This window comes from Haliotis rufescens, unplaced genomic scaffold (assembly GCF_023055435.1).
Source record: "Haliotis rufescens isolate VD_foot unplaced genomic scaffold, xgHalRufe1.0.p SCAF_7, whole genome shotgun sequence".
Taxonomy (NCBI): Eukaryota; Metazoa; Mollusca; class Gastropoda; order Lepetellida; family Haliotidae; genus Haliotis; species Haliotis rufescens.
In genome coordinates this window covers 50,269,340-50,295,013 of record NW_025964361.1, presented here as the reverse complement: position 1 = coordinate 50,295,013, position 25,674 = coordinate 50,269,340, and the positions used below count along the sequence as shown (strand labels likewise).

The 25,674-nt window shown below is 41.5% G+C and overlaps 1 protein-coding gene across 2 annotated transcripts in view; it reads right to left on the bottom strand.

Moving 5' to 3' along the window:
* The window catches only part of LOC124117486 (fibrillin-2-like), a 108,041-nt gene that overhangs the window by 34,998 nt on the left and 47,369 nt on the right, over nt 1–25,674 (bottom strand). For both annotated transcript variants that reach the window (XM_048387317.1, XM_048387318.1), the window contains exons 7-15: nt 16,336–16,461; nt 14,536–14,661; nt 9,552–9,680; nt 7,795–7,920; nt 5,989–6,114; nt 3,410–3,577; nt 2,727–2,849; nt 1,630–1,755; nt 1,362–1,481 (exon numbers count right to left, since the gene is read on the bottom strand). In XM_048387317.1, the coding sequence (XP_048243274.1) occupies nt 1,362–1,481; nt 1,630–1,755; nt 2,727–2,849; nt 3,410–3,577; nt 5,989–6,114; nt 7,795–7,920; nt 9,552–9,680; nt 14,536–14,661; nt 16,336–16,461 (1,170 nt within the window). The remainder of the gene's footprint in view (nt 1–1,361; nt 1,482–1,629; nt 1,756–2,726; nt 2,850–3,409; nt 3,578–5,988; nt 6,115–7,794; nt 7,921–9,551; nt 9,681–14,535; nt 14,662–16,335; nt 16,462–25,674) is intronic.

The following is a 25,674-nucleotide window of genomic DNA, read 5'->3' as shown; positions in this document are numbered from 1 at the left end:
ATCGCATCCAAAAGTGGGAGAGATATGACAATTGGTATTAGGAGAAAGGGTATAGATGATCGACATGAGGATTGTGAGAATATTACAAACTTAACCCACCTGTTCGTAAAATGAACTTTTCCGGCATTTTCGAGGTTGGGTTCTATTCAATGAGTCATCATTAATTAAATTTGTGTAAATATTTTTAAAGCTTGTACATTCTATCAACATCCTTCAAGAGGCTGTACGTAATGTTGATATCTCATATAAAAAAAACCGACTTGTTTATTTCTTAATTAGTTTTGTCATGTTCAGCTGTGGTGGCCTGTGGCCCGTGGACAGTGCACACACCACAGGCAAAGTTACGCTGTGACATCAGTTGGATGGGTGACTATATTTGGCAGCTCGACTCCCTGAGAGTTTCTTGGGCTGTGACCCTGCCCAACACGGAGACACATGTAACACATGTTGTGTCTCATTTGGAAAGAGCTTGAAGTATGCCCCTGTTCACCCAGCAATGAATGGGTACCTGGTAGGATTGGATGGGAGATGGTGTTTATGGTGTGGTGTGTATGTCACTGTTAACCTAGCACCTCCTGAAGCAGTTTGGGTTGCATACTCCCCAGGGAGCTGATAATGAAATTCGAGTAGTAGTAGTTGTAGTAGCAGTAGTGGTAGGGGTAGTGGTAGTTAGTAGTTTTGTTTGTTTGTTTGTTTATTGTTTAACGCCACAATATTCCAGCTATATGATGGCGGTCTGTAAATAATCGGGTCTGGACAAGACAATCCAGTGACTGACATCATGAGCATCGATCCACGCAGTTGGGATACAATGACATGTCGCCTCTTACAACAAGCATAGTCGCCTTTTACGATAAGCATGGGTTACAGAAGACCAATTCTAACCCGGATCCTCAAGGGTCGGTAGTTAGTGGTAGTAGAAGTAGTGGTAGTGGTAGTGATAGTGGAAGTAGTAGAGGTGGTAGTGGTAATGGTAGTGGTAGTAGTAAACTGCAAATATTTGGCATGATATTGTGATTATCAGATTGTTTACTACGGGGAAATAGCTATCAACTAATAGGGACTATTGTACCTTCTTGTTGTAGGGGTACCCCGCCAATAAGTCAGTAAAGGCTAAATGCTGTGTTTGATTAAAAGTATTCTTATTTTTAACATCTTTTTGCATGTAATATTGTTTGACCTTTTATTCATATAGAAATTGAACCTAAAATCACAATTTTTTCTATTTCTTTATAATTTTGACCCTTGCCTTTCATTGAATGAATAAAACGAGACATAAAACTAGTCTGGCCATATGGGGTTTTATCATTATAATATTTGTATTATGCAGAGGTACCTTTACCGTATCTGTCACCGCTTACCTACACACGTCCTGAGGTCAAGGTCAAGCCGGTAGCCTTCAGGACACAGACACACCACACTTCCCTCAACGTTCTCGCACCCATGGGAGCAGTACCGGGGGTCCTCACACTCGTTGATGTCTGGAACACGCCAGGCAAGCTGTAGGCGCCAATAGTTCGGATCAACTAATGGTAAAAAGTTGTCTCAATACACTTCACTTTCATGTATGTAAGATGTACCTTGACAAACTGATACAGCCTCTTTCGTCCCACCTGTAGCTAGTCTTACCTTGACAAGTGTGCTTGTCCTCCATCATGATGTAGCCATCTCCATCACATTCGCAGTTGTAGGAGCTGTCGGTGTTGATGCAGATGTGGTTGCAGCCACCTTGGTTCACCTCACATTCATCAATATCTACAGGCACAATATATATATACTGTAAATCGTGAAATTAATGCGTCTCGAAAAGAATGCGCCCGCTATCCAAACTATCTTATTGTTGAAATAAATGCGATGTTTAATAATGCGAGCAAAGACCACTCGCTTCACGCTCGCATTAATTTCAAGATTTACAGTATACTACTCAGAAGAAGTTAAAGAACATCCTATGTTTTCATATGACTATAGTTAATCTCTTGGCCATGGCCATGACAGATTAACAACAGCCATAGGAAAAAGTTGGTCTTCTTTAAGTTATTGTGAGTAGTACCCAGTCAAACACTGATGTGTCGAAGTTGAAGGGACCTACGTAAATACTTCGAGTTTCCCGAGGTTTGACACAACCCGAAAATGATGAATAAAGAAGAAACACACAAGTTAAAAGCTTTTACTTTCAGACAAAGTTTGACACATTAAAGTTTGGCACAATGGTGTTTGACTGTACCGGTATATGATATCCTACGAGACTTTGGACAATACTGATTGGTCAGCTGGAGCTTTCAAATCCCATTAACACGTGCTGAAACGTGTACTCAGAGATGGGCAGTACTCGAAGATGGGTAGTTCTCGGAGATGGGCTGTACTCAGAGATAGGCAGTACTTAGAGATGGGTAGTACTCGGAGATGGGCTGTACTCAGAGTTGGAAAGTTCTCAGAGATGGGTAGTACTCAGAGATAGGCAGTACTTAGAGATGGGTAGTACTCGGAGATGGGCTCTACACGGAGATGGGTATTTCTCAGAGATGGGTATTTCTCGGAGATGGGCTGTACTCAGAGATGGATTTAGGCCTGAGAGACAATATTATTTTTTGTTATTTGACTCAACAGGAATAAGAAATAACTTTACAAATCTTAAATCTTCAACTTATTCCACATTTATGAAACTTAGGGCAGATCTGTGAACAACTAAAGCCCTGGTGTACATATCTCCTGAATCGAGCACATACCAACACAGTTGACTTTGTCTGCCTCTGATGTGTATCCCTGCGGGCAGTCGCACTGGGCGCTGCCTGGCTGATTGATACAGCCATGCTCACAGTAGATCTCCCCCAGAGAACACTCGTCACGATCTGCAACACAGCATGGGTCACAGTGAAACAGTTTCTACCAGCTGCCTCTCGGAATCCTACATGAGGGTCATCTCATTTGTTATAGGAAGAGCAGTGAGATTGGACCTAGGAATGTATCATATGTATCTGTTCCCAACCCTATCCATTTGATGTATCATATTTTCATAACTCTCCTGATTTTCTTCATGCCGCCCCCCCCCCCTCCAAAGTGCCTACATAATGTTCAAATTTAAACATTAGTTATTTGAAAAAATAGAACTGTGACATTTTTTATGGTCCCTCCCCTCACCATTGGTGATAATTTGAATGACCCCTCTTTCGCCTGTGTCACGTTTTCATGACCATCTCCAATCTCACCGTCCCCCAATTCCCCAATTATGAAATATTAGTGAAGCACTGCGATGTCACATGATGCAGTATAGGCATGTCCTTCTGTAGTGTAATAACAATATTTGTATTGATATTCTCATTGTTCACTGGTACAACATCAGTATCAATATCAAAATTTCAATATTATCCATCAAAGCTCTTATAAGTGAAATGTGTTGTTTGTGACGTACCTATACAGGGTATGTTGTATGGGGGGTCGCCTTCATACCCTGGCCGACACTCGCAGTCAGCGTGAGACTGGGCGAAGCGCGAGCGGAGTTGCGAGGAGACGATGGAGTTGGCTGGGCAAGGGTGACATGCTCCATCAGTCCGGCTGTAGTACTCATCCTGCTCACACTCTGACACAGGCAACGACTCAAGTTACTCACACACACGCAAACATGAAACAAGGAAACATAACATTGTTTCAAACTGGGAATAAATCTCATGCAGGTGCCTCTTCCTTCCAGAACTTCCTTTGAGTAAGCTTTGTTTGTCTGTTGTTTAACCCACACTCACCAATATTCCAGCTGATATAATCAAGTATGGACGAGACAATCCAGTGATGTACTTTATGAGCAATGATCTACGCAATTGAGATACGATGACATGCATCAACCAAGTCGGCAAACCTGACCACCAGATCCTGTTAGTCATCTCTTACGACAAGTATAGTCGCCTCTTACGACAAGCATGTGTTGCTGAAGACCAACTCTAACATGGATCTTCACAGGCGACCAGCATGGGTTGCTGAAGACCAATTCTAACCCGAATCTTCACAGGGGACAAGCATGGGTTGCTGAAGACCAATTCTAACATGGATCTTCACAGGGGACAAGCATGGGTTGCTGAAGACCAATTCTAACCCGAATCTTCACAGGGGACAAGCATGGGTTGCTGAAGACCAATTCTAACCCGAATCTTCACAGGGGACAAGCATGGGTTGCTGAAGACCAATTCTAACATGGATCTTCACAGGGGACAAGCATGGGTTGCTGAAGACCAATTCTAACATGGATCTTCACAGGGGACAAGCATGGGTTGCTGAAGACCAATTCTAACCCGAATCTTCACAGGGGACAAGCATGGGTTGCTGAAGACCAATTCTAACATGGATCTTCACAGGGGACAAGCATGGGTTGCTGAAGACCAATTCTAACATGGATCTTCACAGGGGACAAGCATGGGTTGCTGAAGACCAATTCTAACATGGATCTTCACAGGGGACAAGCATGGGTTGCTGAAGACCAATTCTAACCCGAATCTTCACAGGGGACAAGCATGGGTTGCTGAAGACCAATTCTAACATGGATCTTCACAGGGGACAAGCATGGGTTGCTGAAGACCAATTCTAACCCGGATCTTCACAGGGGACAAGCATGGGTTGCTGAAGACCAATTCTAACCCGGATCTTCACAGGGGACAAGCATGGGTTGCTGGTGACCAATTTCCTCATGGTAGCCTTTGAGTAAGACTCCTACACCGCCATTCAGGAATGCATGCAAGTGAAGAGTTACCTTCCCTTGACAAGAACTCTTGAAGGCATTTTTACTCTTCACAATTGTTCACCGCTCGACCGATCTGTTCAGCATGTTTTCATCTAGAAATATTCAATGGTTTTGGAGTTCTGGTCTTTAAGAGCACTACCCCCATATTCGGTAAAGACCAACTAGTTGTCATGAAAACAAAAACAAAAAAATCCCAAATCATCAAAAGGCACCAACAGGGGAGAACAGACGGACAGGTGCACATGTTGATCGCTATATCAATACTGTTACCCGTACAACAATTCTATAGCAATGCAAAATTAGATGATATAAAACTATGAGAATGAATACAAATGTGGCACTTCAGGTAGAGGTCTTATAAGTATATGATTTCTTTTTCCATTTTATTACAACTATTGATACCACTCATAGTCAGCATCAGAAATTGGCTCTAGTCCTGTAGTCCTTGCCAATCTGCCCAACAGTTAAGGTATCATCAGGGCACAGTAGCTGAAATTTGTCATTTTTAAGAGTTTTGCTTTATGTCATCATTGTAAGGACTATCGGACTAAAAATATTAGTTTCTACCCATGTGAGTATAATTTTTTGAATATGTCTTCAATATATTGCCTTTGGGCCTTTGACAATTGCAATGATTTGCTAGGTTGATCAGTCTTTACAACTCATTGTTACATTGAGGATACATGGCATGGTTCATGAACTTAGTTCTTGTTCTGTGCACTGTCTTAATAGACATGCCAAGATTTAGGAGGTGAAAACAAAAATACAGTGTTTATCTTGGACAAGGGGAAAAAACTCAAACTTTAGTAACAAGAGCTTGAGCCTGGCTGCCCAATCCAGTCAGTTTCCTCCTACGACAAGCATAGGATCCTGAGGAGCAACTCTAAATTGGAATGCCCACTGGGATAAGGGTGTATGAATTTCAAGATTTGATTCAAATGCCTGTCGGTTAGAGAACTTTCATTTGTACTTACTACAAAGAAATCGGATATAGAACACTTATAACAAAAGTATGAAGTGGTATAGAATTATTATGAGTGAGTGAGTGAGTATGGTTTTACGCCGCTTTTAGCAATATTCCAGCAATATCACGGTGGGGGACACCAGAAATGGGCTTCACACATTGTACCCATGTCGGGAATCGAACCCGGGTCTTCGGCATGACGAGCGAACGCTTTAACCACTAGGCTACCCGACCGCCCCAGAATTATTATGAATATGAACGAAAATTTCATTAAGAGTAAATAACAAGTGGGTTTTACCTGTGCAGGTTATGTTGTCCTTGGCAACCACAAAGCCATCCTGCAGGCATTCACAACTGTAGTACCCCGGTACGTTGACACACTGGTCCTCACATTGGTCCGCCTCGATCGCACACTCGTCAATATCTGTCATCATCGTATCTATTAATCACTGGATGCGACACTCGTTAATATCTGTCATCATCGTATCTATTAATCACTGGATGCGACACTCGTCAATATCTGTCATCAACGTATCTATTAATTACTGGATGCGACACTCGTCAATATCTGTCATCACCGTATCTATTAATCACTGGATGCGACACTCGTCAATATCTGTCATCACCGTATCTATTAATCACTGGATGCGATACTCGTCAATATCTGTCATCACCGTATCTATTAATTACTGGATGCGACACTCGTCAATATCTGTCATCATCATATCTATTAATTACTGGATGCGACACTCGTCAATATCTGTCATCACCGTATCTATTAATCACTGGATGCGATACTCGTCAATATCTGTCATCACCGTACCTATTAATTACTGGATGCGACACTCGTCAATATCTGTCATCATCGTATCTATTAATTACTGGATGTGACATTGTCAATATCTGTCATCATCATATCTATTAATTACTGGATGCGACCCTCGCCAATATCTGTCATCATTGTATCTACTACTTATTGCAAGTAAGGGTGTACCAGTCAATCGGTTTGTCAATATTTGTCATCTCCATAATCAACTAATATAATTCCATGAGGAAGTGCATTATTGAAAAGAACTATTGTCAAGAACTTCCTTGTTTTTAAGTAAAGGAACAGTTCCGCAACAAGATTAAATATGTTGATAGATATGCATCAACAATGTAACTATCTGATCACATTATCCTCTGAGCAAGCTGAGTGAGTGAAGATTAAATAAACGCCACTCCTAAGAAACATGTTTGTTAGTTTGTTGTTTAACGCCGCATTCAGCAATATTCCAGCCATATCACGGTGGTCCCGTTAGTCGCCTTTTACGGCAAGCATGGGTTGCTGAAGATCTAGTCTATCCCAGATCTTCACGGGTCCGGGTATTATGTATATAAGGACATGTACATAATATGAATTTCATTTGAATTCAGAAGTGTAAGAACTAGTATTGATGATGTAATGATTAAAGAAACAAAAATAACAAATACATTTTCTGCCTCCCCACCAAGACTACTGTTAGCTAATATGTTAAAAGTCATTTGGTTGGTTTAGTGGGGAAAAATAAATCCAATGAAGACTACTTTTACAGAAACACATACGTACATTTACTTCTGTCAAAAATGGCTTTGTTTTCTTTATTCAGCTTTTAACTATATTAATCCATCAAAGATAGAGCATGCAGTCAGACCACAGGAATCTGGAGATTCAATAAATTTGCATGACTTTCTTATACTATCAAACACCTTCTCTATAACCACGAACACCTGGTGCTTGATTGTAAAAGCAGGCATTTATCTAAGATTCCAAAGTAAGTGCTCTTTGCAGACAAATTTGGAAAAAAAGATTTTAGAAAATAGCGTTGGTGATAGTAACTCCCATATCTAACACAGACTTACAACAATCGTAACGCTAAGGTTGTTTTGTACAATGTCACCCAGGTTCCTGTGAACGGACGAATAAAAAACACATTTAAACTATTTTAATTCAGTTTCTCATTGTGTTTTTTGAATCTGGTTCTGTCAAATCCATAAACAGAAAAACAAATTGTCACCCGAAAAAAAAATGGAAGCAGCTAGGCTGTGGAGGGGGGTCTGTATGTTACAATGACAACGCACTCACCGGCACAGGTGAAGCCGTCCTCCCCCAGGAGGAACCCATCCATGTCACAGTAGCAGTTGAAGTAGCCGAACTGATTCTCACAGCGATCATTGCAACCGCCATTGTTATTAAGACACTCGTCTGTATCTGAAGAAATAGAAATAATGCACACAAGTAACGACTTGGATTAGTGAATGACTGTTGCTGAACTGTGCACTTAGCAATGTTACCGCTTTATCACAACTACAGTCAAGTCCCGTTAATCCGACATGGTTGGTTGCATATGATTATGTCAGATTAACGAGTATGTCGGATAAACAAAATTAAGTAGTATCAACGTTTGTGATCGGACAACTACACGATAGATAACGATACAAACACGTAATAAATTAAATATACCGGTAAATGAAATATTCATATTGTTATGTTACATTGTTGGCGGAATATGTTTTCTAATCTTGCAACCTCTAAAGCTCAACACAAAACAACTATTATGGACTGTATGACTTATTCAAAATACTTTAAAAAGCATAGTCTGGAATGGAAGTCGCAAGTTTGAAACTGGTACCGCAAAGCTAAGAGACTCGTCTCGCATCAAAACACAGGCTGTGTACTCGCAGGCAGATGACGTACGCTGATCACTGTGTCGGATTAACGAGACTGATTAATGAGTGATTTTGGTAATTCGTAGAAAATTAGGTGTGTCCGAGTCGGAGTGCGAGACTGTCGGATTAACGGGTCAAAATAGCACTGATTTTATAGGTCCCAATCATTATAGTGTCGGATAAAGCCGATTGTCGGATTAACGAGAGTCGGATTAACAAGACTGTATCTGTAATCAAATCTGGACCAGACAAACAAGTGACTGCATGGAAGCATGATCCATGAAGATACCACATAATTAGCCAAGTCACAGATTGACAGCAAGTCTCATAGTGCCATAAGTGGATAAACAATAAACTCTTAGTACAACACCGGTTTCATTTATCAGTTTATCAGTATTTTGACTTTGATAATATATTCTGGCAAAATACTTAAAGTACAAAAATAAAATATTTTCATAAACATCCTTTCTGGATATATGATTCACTGACATTCTGCCTTCTTCTACTGCCAGTGTCAGTACTAGGCCTAGATCATGATATGTAGATATGGCATTTTGGCAACACTGGTAAATAGACAAGGATTCAACAGAATACAGTAACTAATAAAAAGAAATATTACAATCATTTTTACCTGGAACTGAACGCGCAAAACACAAAACCACTCATTCATGAACTTGGCAATGAAATTGAATCGAAACATTTTATCTATGTGTAACAAGGGAGAGCACTCTATCAGATTTGTGGTGACCCTCATTGGATTGTCGGTAGCGCACATATACTTCGTTGTCATATTACATCTATTGACATTCCTTGCCCCTTTTCAACCTCAGGAATTCGTTGCTGTACACAAATAAAACATAAAAACCCATCTATCCTACCTATATATTTTATATATTTTAATCCTTCGAGATAAGTTGCAAATACAAACACGGACCTAAATATTTAGGTCCAAATATTTATAATTTTTGTACAGCTACGAATTCATGTATGTGTTTCAGCTCTTCAGAGTGCAGTTTCCAAATTAACAGTGTAACACCAAGTTTTCCTAACCGTCCCCTCTCGTCACAGATGTAATGAGGTCCGAATCTATAAGCAAACTGAACGTGATAATTGAGGAAATAGCGGCATAGCAGGAGCAGTGTTGATGACAGATTATTTTCTGTACTTTCTTACCTTCACAGTAGGTTCCGTCTTGGCCGGGTTCAAAGCCGCTCTCGCATTCACAGCGGTAGGAACCGTCGAGGTTGACGCAGTACCCGTGCCGACAGAGCTTCTCGCCATAACGCTCACACTCGTTGAAATCTAACTTGACGAACGGAAAAAAACAACAGTTCCGTTTAGTTGTTGCAATGTGTGTGGAACTACATAAGCTACGATTGAATATACTCACTCACTCACTCACTCACACACATTCACATAGCAACTCGCTTACTCAACCATCCACTCACTCACATGTCCACTTACCCGTGAAGATACGGGGTAAAATAGGTCTTCAGCAACCCATGCTTATTGTAAAAGGCGACTATGCTTGTCGTAAGTGGCGACTAACGGGATTGGGTGGTCAGGCTTGCTGACTTGGTTGATGCATGTCATCGTATCCCAACTGCGTGGATCGCTGCTCATGATGTCAATCACTGGATTGTCTTGTCCAGACTCGATTATTTACAGACCGCCGTCATATAACTGGAATATTGCGACGTTAAACAACAAACAAACAAACAAAACTACTAACTACCACTACCACAACCACAACCACTACCCCTACCACTACTACTACTACTTCTACTACTACTAACTACCACTACCCCTACCGCTACTACTAGTACAACTACTACTACTACTCGAATTTCATTCTCAGCTCCCTGGGGAGTATGCAACCCAAGCTTCTTCAGGAGGTGCTAGGTTAACAGTGACATACACACCGCACCATAACCACCATCTCAGATCTAATCCTAATCTAATCGAACCAGGTATCCATTCATTACCCATTCATTGCTGGGTGAACAGGGGCATACTTCAAGCTCTTTAAAAGGCGAATGTGCTTGTCGTAAGAGCCGACTAAGGGAGTCTGGTGGTCAGGCTCGTTGACAAATTGCGTGCATCGAAGCTCATGATATTAATCGATGGATTATTTATAGACCGCTGTCATATAGCTGCAATATTGCTGAGTGCGGCGACAACAAACAAATAAAACATACCCTCTCACTAACCTTTTTCTTAGCTCACTCACTCACTAAACACCTACCGACTCACTCAACCGACCACAACTCACTCACTCAAACACCAACCGATCTACCAACCCACCCATCACCAACCTGCCCACGTATTCGCCCACCCATCACGCAAACAGATTCACTCACTCAGTGGCACAGAGCGTTAAAATAGGTCTTCAGCAACCCATGCATGCCGTAAAAGGCGACTACGCTTGTCGTAAGAGGCGACTAACGGGATCGGGTGGTCAGGCTTGCTGATTTGGTTGATGCATATCATCGTACACCAGTTGCGTGGATCGATGCTCATGTCAATCACTGGATTGTCCGGTCCAGACTCGATTATTTACAGACCGCCGTCATATAGCTGGAATATTGTGCGGTGTTTAACAAAAAACAAACAAACTCTGGCACAGCACTAGGCTATTCAGCCATATTGTTAACTCAGGGCGACATATGAGGCTAAATCATGATACATCCTGTATCGTCTGCTCGACATGGTAAAACATCTCATATCACTCCCGGTGAGATCAAAGGCTATTCATCAATACAGGATAAAGAACACAAGTACGTTGTGTATAGCGACACGACATGCCACTCAAGTGTCGTCGCATCTCTGGCCCGCATCGAGGATAGAAAATGATGACGGGATCTGGTGTAGTGTTTTGTTGTTGTTTAACGCCGCTCTCGGCAATATTCCAGCTCTATGACAGCGGTCTGTAAATAATCGAGTCTGGACGAGACTATCCAGTGATTGACATCATGAGCATCGATCAAAGCAATTGGGATCGATGACATGCATCAACCAAGTCAGCGAGCCTGACCACCCGATCCGGTTAGTCGCATCTTACGACAAGTATAGTCGCCTTTTACGGCAAGCATGGGTTGCTGAAGACCAATTCTAACATGGATCTTCACAGGGGACAAACATGGGTTGCTGGAGATCAATTCTAACATGCATCTTCACAGGGGACAAGCATGGGTTGCTGGAGACCAATTCTAACATGGATCTTCACAGGAGACAAGCATGGGTTGCTGGAGACCAATTTCCTCTAACCCTTATTTGAAATGCCTACCTACAATGATTGAGAAAGAAGTATATTTCTAAAAACATAAGCTTCAGCGGTGATGCGGTCGTCAAATCAGCTTGTTTAATCACAGGTGGTTACCGGGATTGTTATTGTGATTTGAACCTTCTGACTGACCATTACATTGAAACTCACTCAGTACATTCTAGCAACACTTGTTCATTAAAACCAGGGGCAGTCGGGTAGCCTAGTGGTAAGAGCGTTCGCTCGTCACGCCGAAGACTCGGGTTCGATTCCCGACATGGGTACAATGTGTGAAGCCTATTCCCGGTGTCCTCGGCGCGACATTGCTGGAATATTGGTAAAAGCGGCGTAAAACCTTACTCACTCTTGCTCAACTATTCTATCGCAACTTGTATTACAAAACAACCAGAAGCTTCTGTTATAAACGGTCTATCCACAGATATGATCACGGAACTTCGAGAGATGTATTCAAACTATAAGGTGGAAGGCCCAGTGGTCTCAGGCGCTGCAATTTGCTGTACAGAGTTGCGTCCCTTCGGCGTATCAGAGTGAGTGTGATGTGTGAGTATGGTTTTACGCCGCTTTTAGCAATATTCCAGTAATATCATGGCGGGGGACACCAGAAATGGGCTTCAAATATTGTACCCATGTCGGGAATCGAACCCGGGTCTTCGGCGTGACGAGCGAACGCTTTAACCAGTAGGCTACCCGACCGCCCTATGTGTATCAGAAAAATATGATATGATCAGGGGGGTTCGAATGGGTATAACACGGCCTGCATCGCACTCACTTCACAAGATAAAATCCCATCTAATCTCGTGATGCGTCTACTTTGTCCTTGTTGACACAGTCACGATCAGTGTTAATTTTCCTAGTGCTAATCACGATCACTACACCACGTGGTTGCGTCTGTTCTCTCCACTAATACTACGAACAATCACTACTTCCTTATTAATTTCAGTATCTGAGTCCTGTCTCCTGATGGGATGGTTATACTTCCGCGACGTCGGACATATTACACCATTGTCAGTTGGGTTAAAGAGTCATTCGAAATTCGTCATTGTTATAGTGGATACTTCTGGGAAATTAAATGTCAAGTGTGCGACGTATTTATCTCGACATTTCCTTCATTTGTTTTCGGCCAATAACTCAATAGCACTGCTGGCAGAGCAAAAAACTATTTTTGTACACTGGCGTAACAGGACCGTGTTGATATGACTAATACTGAAACATGGTGACAGTGAGTAAGTGAGTTGTGTTTACGCCGCCTTTAATGAGTGAGTGAGTGAGTGAGTGAGTATTGTTTTACGCCGCTTTTAGCAATATTCCAGTAATATCACGGCGGGGGACACCAAAAATGGACTTCAGACATTGTACCCATGTGGGGATCGGACCCGGTCTTAAGCGTGACGAGCGAACGCTTTAACCACTAGGCTACCCGACCGCTCCTCGCCGCCTTTAACAATATTCCAGTAATATCTCGGCGGGGGACACCAAAAATGGACTTCAGACATTGTACCCATGTGGGGATCGGACCCGGTCTTAAGCGTAACGATCTAACGCTGTGGTCGCTAGCCTACCCCACCCTCGTAAATAAGAAATGGCAGTGTCCAAATTAGATATTTGGTTTTACTGAGGGGCATGTCTATGTTGGGGGACCTGTCAGTCTAGAGTTAAAATTGACTTTACTGTTAAACAATATTTTGTGTCAGCATCAGGTAACGTTCACCTTATTGTGTTTGACTGATTGGACTGATAATCAACTGTGACCTGTTTACATACGAGCTTACGTGTATTTAATTTTAGTTAAATCGATAAATCAATTTAATTTTCACTGGGAGCCAAGTAATATAAGGTTTTCATTATCACTGGCCGTTTGGGCTGGTTATGGACAACTGGATCGTGACTTTTAGTGAGGGACAACTCATTCACCAAATGTACAACTCCATCGATATCTGCCCAATATGTACCCTGGAAACATCAGGTCTTTATATTATTGTCAGGTCACCACCAACCTTGAAAAATTGTTGCACTTATCTAGTTTGTTATCTACCTTGACTTCTTTTGTTTACGAACTATCTAATTATGAAATAGCGGGCGAAACTGGCCCAGTCGTTTAAGGCACGGCAATTCGCTGTACAAAGTTGCGCCCTTTGGGCACGCCAGAAACCTATGGTCGTGGGTTCGAATCCCAATTCGCCCCGATTATGTTTCTAGGTTTGTCAGCACCATACCCGTGCTCGTGGGTTTCATTAAGTGATAAACGTCTGAGGCCTGCACAAATTAGGGCTTTCCTCCCTCATCAAGCTCACAGGCCGGGATATAACTTGAATACTGTTCAAAGCGGCGTTTAACCAAACTCATTCACTCAAAAATTGTCGGGCTTGCATAATCAGAAAGCATAAAGTACACTGTTTGCAACAGATTTTAGTTCGGCATTTGAAAGCAATATTTTCTGCTTTGGAAACATTGGACAGATTGTCTTTTCAACATACACCACTGACTCTGACGCCGTGTCGTGCATCAACAGTTTCTCTATGAACCATTAGTGACTTTCATTAAATCAAAATGGTCAGGAGCAACCATTTGATTGTCGGGGGTCGCTTTGTAGGAAGCAAATTGCCCAATTCCGGCAGACAAGTATCAAAAGAATACATTTCTTTATTTTTTGTTTATTTAGAAAAATAAAACTGAGCCCCTGTTTATGTTGGAACAAATATTTGGGCTCCTTAAGATAAAAAAAAGTATGCTGATCTCAAACCAAAATCGTCCCATCCCCTGTGAATATAATGGTTGCTCCCTCACAATTCACGGACGACACACATAACTTTAATGGTCTTCGACCAGTGGAGCTAAAACGAACCGGAAAAGAAACATGGTATGTTTGGTACGCACCCACACACGAATGTAGGTCATCGGCCAATTTCAGACCCTTCTGATCACAGCGGCACTCGTACGATCCGCGACGGTTGATGCAGATGTCGTCACACTCGCCATTATTGAATGAACATTCGTCAAAATCTGAAACACAAAGAGGTAAAACAATCGCCTGGTCGGTTGTTCTCTCCAAGGTATAAATGTTGCCGACATAATGCCTTGGATCTCAGAGCAGCCACGCGTTGGACAGCGAACGTTTTTGAAACTTTGTGTTTATATTGTTAATTGTTAATAAGCAATGTTTATATCATTGATTTGTGAATTACTACTCCGATAGACATTTTCATTTATTGTTTTCTTCTACCTGTTCATGATAATTTGATGATAATGTCCACTCCCTACCCATTTAAGAATTGCTTTTACTAAATTCAGATGTTCAAATATTAAAATAGCTTTAGAAACTGGCAGATATAGTAAAAAAGACCGTTTACTCAGATTCTGTAACTATTGTAGTAGTAAGGGAGTTAATGTCATTGAGGATGAATTTCATGTACACTTTAATTGTAATTTATATTCTGCCCTAAGACAAAAATTCCTTGTAAATCTTCCTATGCCTACTCATTACAGTAATTCTCATGTAATAAATATTCTTAGTAATTATAATGAGCAAACATTATTTCTAGTTTGTAAATTTTATATTATGCTCACAAAATAAATTCTGTGCCCTGTAAATGTCATGCTCACATGTCTGTATTTTGGGCCATTGGCCTTTTACTGAATAAACATGTCTGTCTGTCTGTCTGTCTGTCTGATAATTTGAGGTCAAATTACAGAACATTATCGCGATAATAAGGCACTGATAATTTGAGGTCAAATTACAGAACATTATCGCGATAATAAGTGCAGGCCTTAAACAAATTTAAGAGAATTCGGTGCGAATCCCGTTTTCTCGGACAACAGGCGTTCCACGTGGAACGGAAGAATCTATTTCCTTTGAAAAGGGGTCTGCAGCGTAGTATGGCGCTGTGCACGTGGAGTATATGCGCTATGTCAGTGTCAAATGCGCCAAGTTGACCCCTAATATGTAAAACTTCCACAGGTTCAATTGTCAGGTGGTGATTCTTTGTAAGATTGTTCAGCAGGACCGATTATGTCTCTACGTTTGTCAGCACCATACCCTTTCTCATAGGTTTCACCAAAGTTGTAATCCCCCCGAGACCTGCATCACTTCGGGCTTTCATCCCACATTAAGCTGACATGCCGTGATAAAACTGGAATACTGTTAAAATCAGCATTAAACCCAACTCACTCAAATTTGAAGCAAAAATGTCTATCAATTAAGATATTGTATCTTTTCAAATGCAACTTGGTTCTATTTCGATTTTATCGAGATGGAAATTAAATCCGCTCTGAAGTGTATTTTAATAAAATGTTAAAGTGATTTATTTATAACGCGATGGAATACCCTGACATGTGGTTTGGGATCCTGGACCTCGTCAAACAAACAAAACCCTCAATAAGCATGGTCCATGTAGGCATTTCTTGATACAGACAGCCAATGAAAACAACCCCGCCCAAACAAACACGATACGTCTTTGTACACAGCAACGCGCTTATGCTACCCCATATGGGCGTCCGGGTGTTGAAGGAGAACTTATGAAACGGAACCTTTTCCTGACTTTTTTTCCCTATCCTCTTACATCCGACTGGATGGTTTGTAAACACCATCTTATAAAAAAAATAATACTAAAGCTATTTATGGATGGATCTTTGGCCTTCCAAGATGAAACGTCACTATAGTGAATGAGAATCACATACCCTCACAAAAGTGGTCAGCCGAGCTTGGCTGGTATCCGGGTATGGAACAATCACACTTGTAGGATCCGGGTAGGTTGGCACACGGGCCAGGACAGGTGTGCATGGCCCCTGCACATTCGTCTATATCTGAAATAAAACATTTTGAGTACAGATGGTATCACATTATTTTATTAATGTTGCACAAGTACGATGTACATGCCTAATCTCACGTCTAAACGGATGTAAACCTGTATAAGAGCGGTTTTGGATGTGTGCGTGCGTGCATGTATTATGCATAGTTTATATATGTAAGCGTGTATAGGAAATAGGTATCTACCAAATTCGGATGTTTCATCAAATATTTTTAAATTAAATAAACTACTGACTTTTAATGATGTGTCATAGGCTAATTTTACTAAAGAATCTCTGACATGTAAATCTACCTCAGACAGTTAGTATCTTAATTATCATCTACCGGCAAGTTGCAATATAACGTTATATAACAACCGTGTACATGGGACAATGGCCTACCAGCAAAAGACTTCTACCACGACTATAGCGTGTACATTATTAGTTTGAACTAATTGTAATTGTAAATACATAAATGTAGACTTATGGTGCAGAAAGACCAAGAATCATTATCGAGCGAATATGGGATTCGAACTATCATGTGGCGGTTCGTAAACGAGGGGACCAATTCAGATTACAAAAAAATCCAACTTAGCATTTCAGCACCACATATTGGTAGGATGAGATGGCAATTTGGTTGTTAACCTTCTAGCGACTAACAGGCAGCTTGGGTTGTATACACCCCAGGGAGCTGAGAATGATTCTTGAGTGCACAGTGATCCAGTGACGGGGGTAATAATATCGCTTTGAGCATGCCCCTAGTTGTGTGGAAATATGCGCAATATTTATAGCCTATTATTGTTATTATTATTATTATTATTATTATTATCTTAATATATCTCAATATATCTTAAGATATACATAGAGCTAGCTATATGTGTATATTTTCCACCCGTAGGCCAGACACTACACGTCACCGCGAATATCCGGGTTAGAAGAGGTCTTCAGCACCCTTCTGTACTGGTCGACCTATTCTGACCAGGGTCTTTGCGGGTCAGTCCCGGGTAAAAATTGGTCTTCAGCAACGTATGCTTGTCCTAAGAGGCGACTGACGGGATCGGGTGGTCAGACTAGCTGATTTGGTTCATGCATGCATATCCCATTTGGGTAGATCAATACTCATGATGTCAATCACTGGATTGTCTGGTCCAGACTCGATTATTTACAGGACGCCGTCGTACACCTGGAATATTGCTGAGTGTCGGGTTAAACAACAAACAGTTAGAGCAGACTACTTTCTTTTTCCTGGCGAAATTAACCAGATGCAGGTTCTAAAACATTTGTTATACTACTCAACATATTTTAATCCGAACCACGCCTTTGATGAAAGATGACTACTTCGGTCCATCAAATGTTGTGTACTATATAATCTCAGGCATGATTTAATCTTCAATTGCTTAAAAAATTTATAACAAAGTCCATATTATAAATCAAATACAGCATTTTAATCTGCTTTTTGAAAGTTTTGCAATATGCAAAGGACATTTTCATTCTTTAGCATGCGGGGTCGGTCGGGTAGCCTAGTGGTTAAAGCGTTCGCTTGCACGCCGAAGACCCAGGTTCTATTCCCGACTTCGGTAGAATGTGTGAAGCCCATTTCTGGTGTCCCCCGCAGTGATATTGCTGGAATATTGATAAAAGCGGCGCAACACCTCACTCACTCACTCTTTAGCGAGCGCTAAACAATGTTTAGCCCCATTCATCATCGATAACATTAAAAGACATCCCATTCCGCAAATTTGAAATTTCAAAATACATGCATGCATCGAAAAACATGTCTGCTGTATGCAACGCGTGGGCGAACAGAAGACATCATCTGGTGACTCTGTGCACAAACAATTCAAACAAAGCGTCACCACTCATACATTGCGTCGACAATGCAGACAAAGACCCCTTCCTTTTGAAACAGGCAGGCGAACTGAAGTGAGACGTTGAATATGATGAAAATTTATATTTTTAAGTATCGCGCATTGTATATTAATCCTTAACCGTCTTTTTCAGAAGATAGAATAATAAAAGGAAAATCTCCCCCCGAAACAGGATGAAGGTGAACTACTTTGATCTAGCCGGGGCTGTGTGCTGGTCCCTATGAACGATTTTATATTGACTAGCCGCGGACGTACATCACAGAGACACGGTCACCGCAGCTTGTCAAGTCGTTGAGATCTTGCAGTCATACTGAACAGAGGTGTAAACCAAACTGTCAAACTCTGTACTCGGCTCATTAATCGCAAAATAAACGTAATAAATCTTCCATGAAGAGCGAGGCTACCTGTTAACACGTTAATTGACTTTGGAACCGAGCGCGCAGCTGTCTCTTTCAATCAGAAGTTGTTGTTGCGATTTGAAACCTCTGATTTGAGTTATTGCTATGGTACTATTAAGTTACTGTATCAATTGCATACCGAAGCCCATAATACCTCTGCGGCTACATATGTTGAGCTTTTATTATCAGTCATGGCATGTTTGGTTTAAGCCAGTCAAATCTTTGTCTGTCGCCGACCTGTTCTTATTTTATCCCCTTTATGCCGATCGCCAGGAAACTGGGTAACAAGTATCAACTTTTTTTCTTCCTTTTTTTTTTGACGCAAATTGGCATCGAACCACCGACCTTCCGATCCCCGGGCAGACGCTCTATCAACTAGACCAGGAAGGCGGTCGCGACTGAAGATTGGTAGGGTTGTAGCATTGAGCAACCTATCGATGTATTGCAATCGTTCATTTTCCGATATCAATTAATCGAATTCAAGTAAAAATACCAATATTTGATATCGACTCCTCACGAAACGTTCGATACTTTCCATTGACAACTTTTATATATATTTTTTATTGTTTAAATAGTTAACTTCTTTGCAGTTACGTGCTATCTTGACATGTGTAACATGTCACATCAGATTATATCTGTTTTAAAGCACGAGGAGGCTTGCGTTATTTCTTGCCAGGTAATACCATTCAATTATTCGACAAGTTTAAAGAAACTATTTCACCAATCAACAATTGCTGTGCATGCGCCGGCTTCCTTGACAAAAATGAAAGAACGATGCTACGAAGGATACGCTAGATCACGGGAGAGGTAATTTGAACAGCGTCGTGACGTTAGACCATTATGACGTAATTATAAAGTGTACTTTATAATAACGGACACCAAATTTCATGCTCATCACAGCAAATGTGCACAGAAAATCTCGGCAGGTCCAGTTAAAGTGGCTTCCTAAACCCGGTCCTCAGAAGAGCAACAAACAACAACTTTGAAAAGTCTTTGTGTTTTTCCCCTACCCATCGACCATGATTTTGAACCATTTACAATATATCCGTAAACCAAAAATTATATAACACCCAGGCCATTCTACTCTCCTAATGTCATTGAGCGTTTGTTGTCCTCAAGATTCATCCTCAATGCAGGTTCCACCTCATTCGTCATGCTCCCCACGTGTAGTCTTCTGAGATCCCGTGAAGATTCAGGTTACTGTGTTTGTTTGTTGTTTAACGCCGCATTCAGCAATATTCCACCTATATGTCGGCGGTCTGTAAATACTCGAATCTGGAACAGACAATCCAGTGATTGTCATCATGAGCATCAATCTTCGAAATTGGGATACGATGACATTTATCAACCATGTCAGCGAGGCAAACCACCCGATCCCGTTAGTCGCCTCTTACGACAAGCACAGTCGCCTTTTACGGCAAGCATGGGTTCCTGGAGACATATTCTACCCCGGATCTTTGCGGGTCAGGCCCGGGTTAGAATGGGTCTTCAGCAAGGTATGCTTGTCCTCCGAGGTGACTAACGAGATCGGGTGGGCAGGCTCTCTGACTTGGTTGATGTATGTTATCGTATCCCAATTGCGTGGATCGATGCTCATGACGCCAATAACTGGATTGTCTTGCCCTGACTCGATTATTTACAGACCGCCGTCATATAGCTTTGCTGTTGCTGAGTGCGGGGTTAAACAATAAACAAACAAACAAACAAAATCTTGCTGAGTTTCGCTTAGCGAACGAGAACCGACCTATAGCTGTTAGAAATATTGAACTTCCCATGTCTCTCAGGAAATGATAAATTATTAGTTCCTCGTTCCTAGATTAAAGGGGCGGTCGGGTAGCCTACTGGTTAAAGCGTTCGCTCGTCACGCCGAAGACCCGGGTTCGATGCCCGACATGGGTACAATGTGTGAAGTCTATTTCTCGTGTCCCCCGCCGTGATATTGCTGGAATATTGCTAAAAAACGGCTTAAAACCATACTCACTCACTCACTCCTAGATTAAATACATAACTTGAACACATTGTACTGTTAGCTTATCAGTGAGTGAGTGAGTGAGTGAGGTTTTACGCCGCTTTTAGCAATATTCCAGCAATATCACGAAACTAACGGAATCGGGTGGTCAGGCTCGCTGACATGGTTGATGCATGTCATCGTATCCCAATTTCGAAGATTGATGCTCCTGATGACAATCACTGGATTGTCTGGTCCAGACTCGATTATTTACAGACCGCCGTCATATAGCTGGAACATTGCTGAGTGCGGCGTTGAACAACAAACAAACAAACAAACAAACATGTATGTCATTGGCGTTCAAATGAACTGTGTCACCTTTATTGATATCTACTTGAGTAATGCTCAGAATTTTCTAATTGAGATTGCCATGTAACTGGGATTATATTAAAAAAATACCTTGTCCCCGAAAATTCTTGAAACAAATAATTATGCTTCAGACTGTTGAAAAACGAAAGAAATTACCTGCCACAAATCACATTGTTGCAAGGTGTTTTTCTTAAAAGAAAATCAGGCTCGTAGGTTTAGATAAAAAAGTATTTGTTTTTCCAGCTGTAGCTGAAAAAATATTCAATCTTGATACAAAAAAATCTCCAGTAGAGAAACCGCTGTATTCATCTGAGGGCAGAATCTAAGTACATAAAACAGTGAATGTACTCCCAAGGGATGTAAGATAAATGTAATAAATTAACAATACTGCACAGGTACATTGTCTCTGTCTAAATTATATATTTAAGCGTTTGCTCGCAATAATCTTCGCGTTCTTGGCAATCAAATTAACAGATTTTGCGGTTGTACAATAAATATTTTGCGCAAATGAATTGCTTCTCTTCTATTATCCATGGAAAACACACGCAAATGTGATGAAGGTCCAGATAGTTCATAGATCGCAGACATTAAGATAGTTCAGAAGAGAAGTGGTGGTGATGCAGTGATCACGAGCGCCTCAAAATGCCGTGCAGAGTTGCGTCCCTTTGCGACAAAGATCCGCTAATTGTGGGTTCAAATCTCCGAATATGATCCTTAGCGTGACTACGATCTGCCCCACTCGCGGCTCTTCCCTCCGCTGATACGCAATATGCCCGATGCAATGTTAAAAAAGCGATATCATGCGTGTTGTAATGTATACTTATGGTAAAAATAAAAGCAACGGTAACCAAACACCATGATTAAATGAATATTTCCCTATCCTTAAGGACGATGCATTCTACAGGACAGGTGAAACACAATATTGTCAAATGTGTCTTCCATGATAAAAAACAACAACTTTGGAAAAGAATCGAAATGAACATGAAAACCCCGACAGTTCACCTATTGGTCCTGTTTGAATCAGCGCATCCTCGTTTTAATCCTAATGCTAGATAGTTGCGGGTTTTGTAGTTAATACAAACTTCCTTGTGCTTGCGGGCATGTACTGGTCGCTATTCTCGACTGTGGGAAGTTCATCGCATCAAAGATTGTGAAACTGAGCTGAACACACCGAGAAAGAACAATTATCACATTTACTTTATATTGTGTTTTCAGTTTCTAATTACTTTGTCATTTATCTCAAAACGGAAATGAATATTTGTACCTAACATCGGCCATAAATGTCTCCAATCAGTCCAATTTATCAGAGTAGTACATGTTTTCATCAGGGTCAACGCGAGTTCATTCGGGACCAACTCGTGTCGTTCCGGGACAAGATTACGGGACGAATGAACTGTCAATTAAACGTGATGAAAGACACCTAAGGAACTTACCCTTTCAGTATGGACATCAAGAAAGACAGTGTTTCCAGTGTGGTTATTTGGTGGAAGAAAAAAATAGATAAGATTTTATGGGTAACAAGCAGGAAGTGAGTGAGTTGAGTTTAACCTAGACTAAAAAAACCAGTTGTTTTAAATTATAGTTGTAAAATATACTGAACCGCAAAAGAAACGTCACCCCAAGTAATATTGCATGAAAAGTTGTCATTTAAATATCCGGGTAATTTTTGTCAAAGTTTCTTAAGTTTAACATTAGCTGGTCCGGAAAAATGAAATTTGATGATAAAAAAACAAAGCAGATGACAATAAAACCGATCGCCCAAACGCATCACGGCAACGGCCATGGTAACCCGATGCATGTGAGTTCCATGCAAATTGAAATGCACATGCGTTCCCCCATTTCTTGCCCTACAAACATCCACCCAGATCGGATAACAATCATTCGTTTTTGAATTGCTACCCGTGTCAAGATCAGCAACACCAAGCCCTTGGACGATTGCAAGCTGGACAAACCGCCCGGCAAGTAGCCAATGCATTTCAAGTCCACGTAAGGACCATATACAGGCTCCAACAACGGTACCATACCACCGACACTACAGATGACCGACCACGTAGTGGAAGACCAAGGGTCACCACCCGACGTGAGGATATTGTCATATGTGCGACAGCATCTTCAAGATCACTTTGTTACTGCTGCGGAAACTTCTCGACAGACCATGGGGACACACCAGCGACACATTAGTGCGGACACTGTGCGTCGACGAGTGACGAGCAGACACCTCCACTGTCACAGGCCACACCGAGGACCCATTCTGAACACAACGTCATCGCCGGGACCGTCTTCAGTGGGCAACACAGCACCAGCATTGGCGCCATCAGCAGTGGAGAAGAGTCCTCTTCTCAGACGAGAGCCGTTACTGTATCTCAACATGCAGCAGATGGCAGAGAGAGAGTCTGGCGACGCAATGAGGAACCTTATTCGGATGCTTGTGTTGTTGAGAGACTCGTGGGGTGGTCCGAGCATCATGGTGTGAGGTGGAATTGGTCTTGCACGAGGGTCGGCCCTGTGGTCTTCCAGAACATCGGTCCAGGGATAGGCAATAGTGTCACAGCAGCTCGGTACATTGATCAAGTCTTGATAACACACGCCATACCTCATTTGGCACGTCGCCGCAACCACAAGTTCCAGCATGATAACGCCCGTGCCCACACTGTGAGAGCAACAAAAGGCTTCCTCCAGCAGAATGGCATCAGAACCATGCAGTGGCCTGCCCTCAGTCCCGATTAAAATCCCATTGAGCACCTGTGGGACGAGATTCAAAGACGGCTGAATGACGTCCGACAACTGCATCTGACACTTTAATTTCAACCTTGATGATCAGTTTTGACAAGTTTCATCTTTTTAATATGTCTCAAAGTATGTTTACAGTGTTTGGATAAATAAGGTTTCTCACATATCTATCCATGTTGACGTTTCTTTTGCGGTTCAGTATATAAGAAAAAGGAGCCCAGAGACTTTCTTCATTTTCAGACTAATCCTCTGTATCCATAGTTTCATCAGTGATGAAGACATTAGTTCATCATTGTTCCTATTCATTCTAACCCGGAAATGCAAAACTTTTAGGAATCGTCCCCTCTCATCAGCAGATTTGTACTCACCCTGATACTGCAGTAATCTAGACTTGCCAAAGAGTGTAGACGTGCAAGAGCTGTATTAATATATTTGTTTAGGGTTTGTATGACAGACTAAGTTTAACCCTGCTCTGATTCATAACTCATTTCAGTTATGTCACGGCGTGTCAGCTTGATGTAGGAGGAACGCCCGATGTGACGCAGGCTTAAGACGGTTTACTACTTGTGCGAAACCCACGAGCACGGTATGGCGCTGTTAAACTAAAAGACATAATCTGGGCGAACAGGGATGCGAACCAAGGCATGACACGCATGTGTACTGTGGGCCTTTAATTTCCGGAATATCTGGGGACATGTTGTCAGAACAGAAAAACACAGTTCGTTAACTCGAAAGAGTGAGTGAGAGCGATGGGTTTAACACCGCTTTGGACAGCATTGCAGTTATCACACGGCGTATCAGGTTAACTTTGGAGGAAAGAAGGAAGTGATGCAAATCTCAGACGTCTACCACTTTGGTGAAACCCACGAGCACGGTACTGACAAACATTATCGGGGCGAACCGGGATTCGAAACAATCGATCATAGGTTTCCGGCGACCCAAGGGACGCACCTTTGCCCCTTGAACTCGAAAGAAGAACCACTACATGAACAAACGTGTTTTCAGCTTTAATCATGAATATTAAAAACACAAAATAGTGCAGTGGTTTCTTTTTTCCAATCACATTACCTCGTGGATAATGAAACCAACAGGCCAATACAATGCGAACAATAAGTCTTTCTCTAAAATAACCGTATTTACCCATATACACGTCAACATCACATAAATGTACGGCGCGTCCTTTACAAACCCATGTCCTTCCTGAACTTCATATATTAACAAATAACACATGAGCTGGAGATGAGGCCAATTCAGTTGAAATGCTTGTTTCCGAAATATTTTCCCAGCCTTCTAACTCGGCCTTTTTACTCAGATTTCGTTTTCTTCTCCGAATCCGACAGTTAGCTTCTTAAATGTAACCGCCCATCCTTACTCCTTTCATAAGGAAATCAACAGGAAACAAGACATTTAACATGGGCTGACCCCTGAATAAGCACAAAACATTATAACAGGTACAGCAGAATGTCATGGACTACGTCATACTAGAATTCTCATATGTACATTCAATATCGTATAACAGAGAAGAAATGCCAGCTAAAACGAAGCCCTTTTAATCAACTGCAGTGGTATTTACCATACTAACGTTAATAGGGTATCTCGAATACCAGGCTTTGTCAATAAACATTCACTCTTGACGTCACAGTTTTGTCGCATGTAAATATCAATCTGCAATAGGCACTTGTTTCAGTGAACTGTAAAATGTATCAAACGATTTTTTTTCTATAAAAATATTGTAAGAAACTTGGCAATAGATTCTCGGATAACACTGTGTGTTGCATACCTTAAGAGCACAAAACTATAAGTCTGTGTGAAAATTTAAAAGGGGTTATTTAAATACTTATTTGACATTTGAAAACATGCACTACCTGGATAGGTCGGTTCGTGTACGAGCTGGCGCTAAACAAGTGAGTGTGAGTTG